The sequence below is a fragment of the Plasmodium relictum genome, assembly GCF_900005765.1.
Source record: "Plasmodium relictum strain SGS1 genome assembly, contig: PRELSG_00_v1_225, whole genome shotgun sequence".
NCBI lineage: Eukaryota > Apicomplexa > Aconoidasida > Haemosporida > Plasmodiidae > Plasmodium > Plasmodium relictum.
Genome location: NW_021628416.1, coordinates 1 through 2964, shown reverse-complemented (window position 1 = coordinate 2964; position 2964 = coordinate 1). Strand labels below are relative to the sequence as shown.

General features: G+C 21.5%; 1 protein-coding gene across 1 annotated transcript; it reads right to left on the bottom strand.

Moving 5' to 3' along the window:
* PRELSG_0020100 (hypothetical protein) lies at nt 1-1177 on the bottom strand (the record flags this gene model as incomplete). The annotated part of the gene is made up of 1 exon (XM_028678778.1): nt 1-1177. A coding segment is annotated over one exon (1177 nt), but the record flags the coding sequence as incomplete, so codon positions are not given.
* Nucleotides 1178-2964: the final 1787 nt, after the last annotated feature.

The window sequence follows — 2964 nt, the reverse complement described above, 5'->3', positions numbered from 1 at the left end:
GTTGAGGTGTTTGTTGAGTTTGCATTTGTTGTTGTATTTGTTGTTGTATTTGTTGAGATGTTTGTTGAGTTTGCATTTGTTGTTGTATTTGTTGAGGAGTTTGTTGAGTTTGCATTTGTTGTGGTGTTTGTTGAGTTTGCATTTGTTGTGGTATTTGTTGAGGTGTTTGCTGAGTTTGCATTTGCTGTGGTATTTGTTGAGGTGTTTGTTGAGTTTGTATTTGTTGTGGTATTTGTTGAGGTGTTTGTTGAGTTTGCATTTGTTGTTGCATTTGTTGTTGTATTTGTTGAGGTGTTTGTTGAGTTTGCATTTGTTGTTGTGTTTGTTGAGTTTGCATTTGTTGTGGTATTTGTTGAGGTGCTTGTTGAGATGTTTGTTGAGTTTGCATTTGTTGTTGTATTATTTTAGGTTCTAGTTGATTTTTTTGTTTATTTTCTGTTTGTATAGTTTGTGTTTGTTTTGTATGTGTTTGTTGAGTTTGTGTTTGTTGAGATTGTGTTTGTTGAGATTGTGTTTGTAGAGTTTGTGTTTCTTGATTTTGTGTTTGTTGTGGTATTTGCTTATTTTGTTTTGATGATTGCTGCGATAATAGAGTCGATTTTAAAGACTGTTGTTTTAGATTTGTTTTATTAGAATATTGTAATGCTTGAGGTTTTTTTGTATTTGTTTCACGTGTTTTTCTACTTTGTTTTGTATTTTGTGCATCTATTCGTCTTGGAAGTCTTGTTTGTCTAGACTCGTCTTTCATATCAGTTACTTTTATTGAATATTTTTCCATAATTTTTTCCATTTGATCTGTTGAAGAAGTGCCTTGTGTTTTTTGTGTTATTTTTTTTTTTTTTGTTTGTAATACTTTTTGTGGTGAAGATGATTGATGTTTGCTTATAGTTTGTTTTATTTGTTCAGATTGAGATTTTGATTGTGAGCTTCTATGAGTATTTTTAGATTCTTTATTTTTATTTTCAGAATCAGAACCTTTTGGATTTTCAGAATCAGAACCTTTTGGATTTTCAGAATCGGAACTTTTTGGGTTTTCAGAATCAGAACCTTTTGGATTTTCAGGGTCAGAATGTTCTTGATTTTCAGAGTCACTTAGTACTTTAGTAGAAGGCTGGCCATTATTATCTTTGTTTGTACTTACAGAAGTGGTGACAGATGCTGTGTTCTCAGGGTCCATATTAAGTTATATTTTTAAATTTAAAAAATTAATTCTAATATGAAGTTATTTTTAATTTAATTTTATATATGAATACAAATTATATTATTTTAGTTATATTTAAATGAAATTATTTTTAATTGAAAATAAAATAGTAAATAAATTATACAGTTATAGATAAAATTGAAAAATAATAGAATATTAAAAAAATAATTTAAAGGAATTTCATATTAATTCTATTAATTTTAAAAGTGCTATAAAAAGTCTGTATATTTTACAATTATATTCTGATTAATTACTAAAAAGATAAATGTTTGAATTTATATATAGAGTATTGAATATTGTGATTACCTTTTTTTGTTATTTTTTATTTTTTGTACTTTTTCTTCTACATACGTATAAAGAAAGAAAATATAAAAAAAGTTAATTTAAGATTTGTAATTTCATCTTATTATCTTTTTATTTTTATTTTTTCTAGGATTATTTAATTGTAATTATATTCAATTTATGAAAAATATGCCCATAAATTTGAAATAATATAATTCCTTTATTTTTACAAAACATTAATAGTGATATAAAAAATTAATAATTTAAGATTTATATAAGGAAATTTAGGTTTTTTGAAAACATTTATAAAAGAATTCAGAATAACAAATAAACTCATGCTACAAATAATTGTATTTTTTTTTACTTAGTTATAAACTTTAATTTTTAAATCTACGCTATTTGCTTCTATTTTTTTTTTCCCTGTAACTTCTCTGTAATATTTTTCTTATTTTATTGTAACCACAATGCTCTAATATTTCAACATAATGCTAATTTATTTATATAACATTTATATAACTTAATTTTGATCTTTATTATTATTATTTCTCTAAAAGAATTTTATAAAATTCATAAGGGGAAGACAAAGACGCATGCAGTGCATAAGTAAATTTAAAAAAAATATACTAATTAATTTCATTGTAAAAAAATAGAGATTGGTGACATATTTACTAAAAAATTAATATAAAAAAAATTTAATAATGGTATAAGAATTAATTAAATTTGAAAAAAGAGAATATTTATTTTATTTTTTGTGTTAAAATAAGGAATGAAAAATAATTTTTAAAAAATATAAAATTTTTTTAATTTATTTTCTTTTGTTGTTTTTTTATTTTTATATAATAATTAAAAAATATTTATTTTCTTCATGAATTAGGATATTGAAAACTTCGAATATATTGATTTAACTAAATATTTTTATGTAAATTTATGAAAATTAGTTGAATAAATACATTAATGTATCAATGGGAAAAAAGAAAAGGCTATCTTGTAATTATTTTTATACAATTTTATTTAATTATTTTCAAAAAAATGAACTGAGCATTATAACTTTCTTAAAATATATATATATATATATTCTTCTTTTATCTTTATTACTTACATATAAGGAAATGATATAATTTGTTATAGATATAATAACAGATATATAGATCATAGAAGTTATAGTATGTTTTTTTAAGGCCATGCGATAATGTTAATTTTATATTAGAATAATTAAAAATAATTTGCTTTTGATAATTATTATATTATTTTACATTAATGAAGATTCCAAAACATAATGATATACATTAAAATAATGTTAAATTATAAAAAGAAAAAAATTAATAAACTATATATATCATAAAAATATTTTTTTCAGAACAAGAATATATAGAATTGATTTATTAATTTATCTCTAAAAGAATTTAGTAAAGTATTGAATAAACAAATGAATGAAGAGTATATAAAGTGATTTCTACTAATTTTAATTATTATAAAAATTA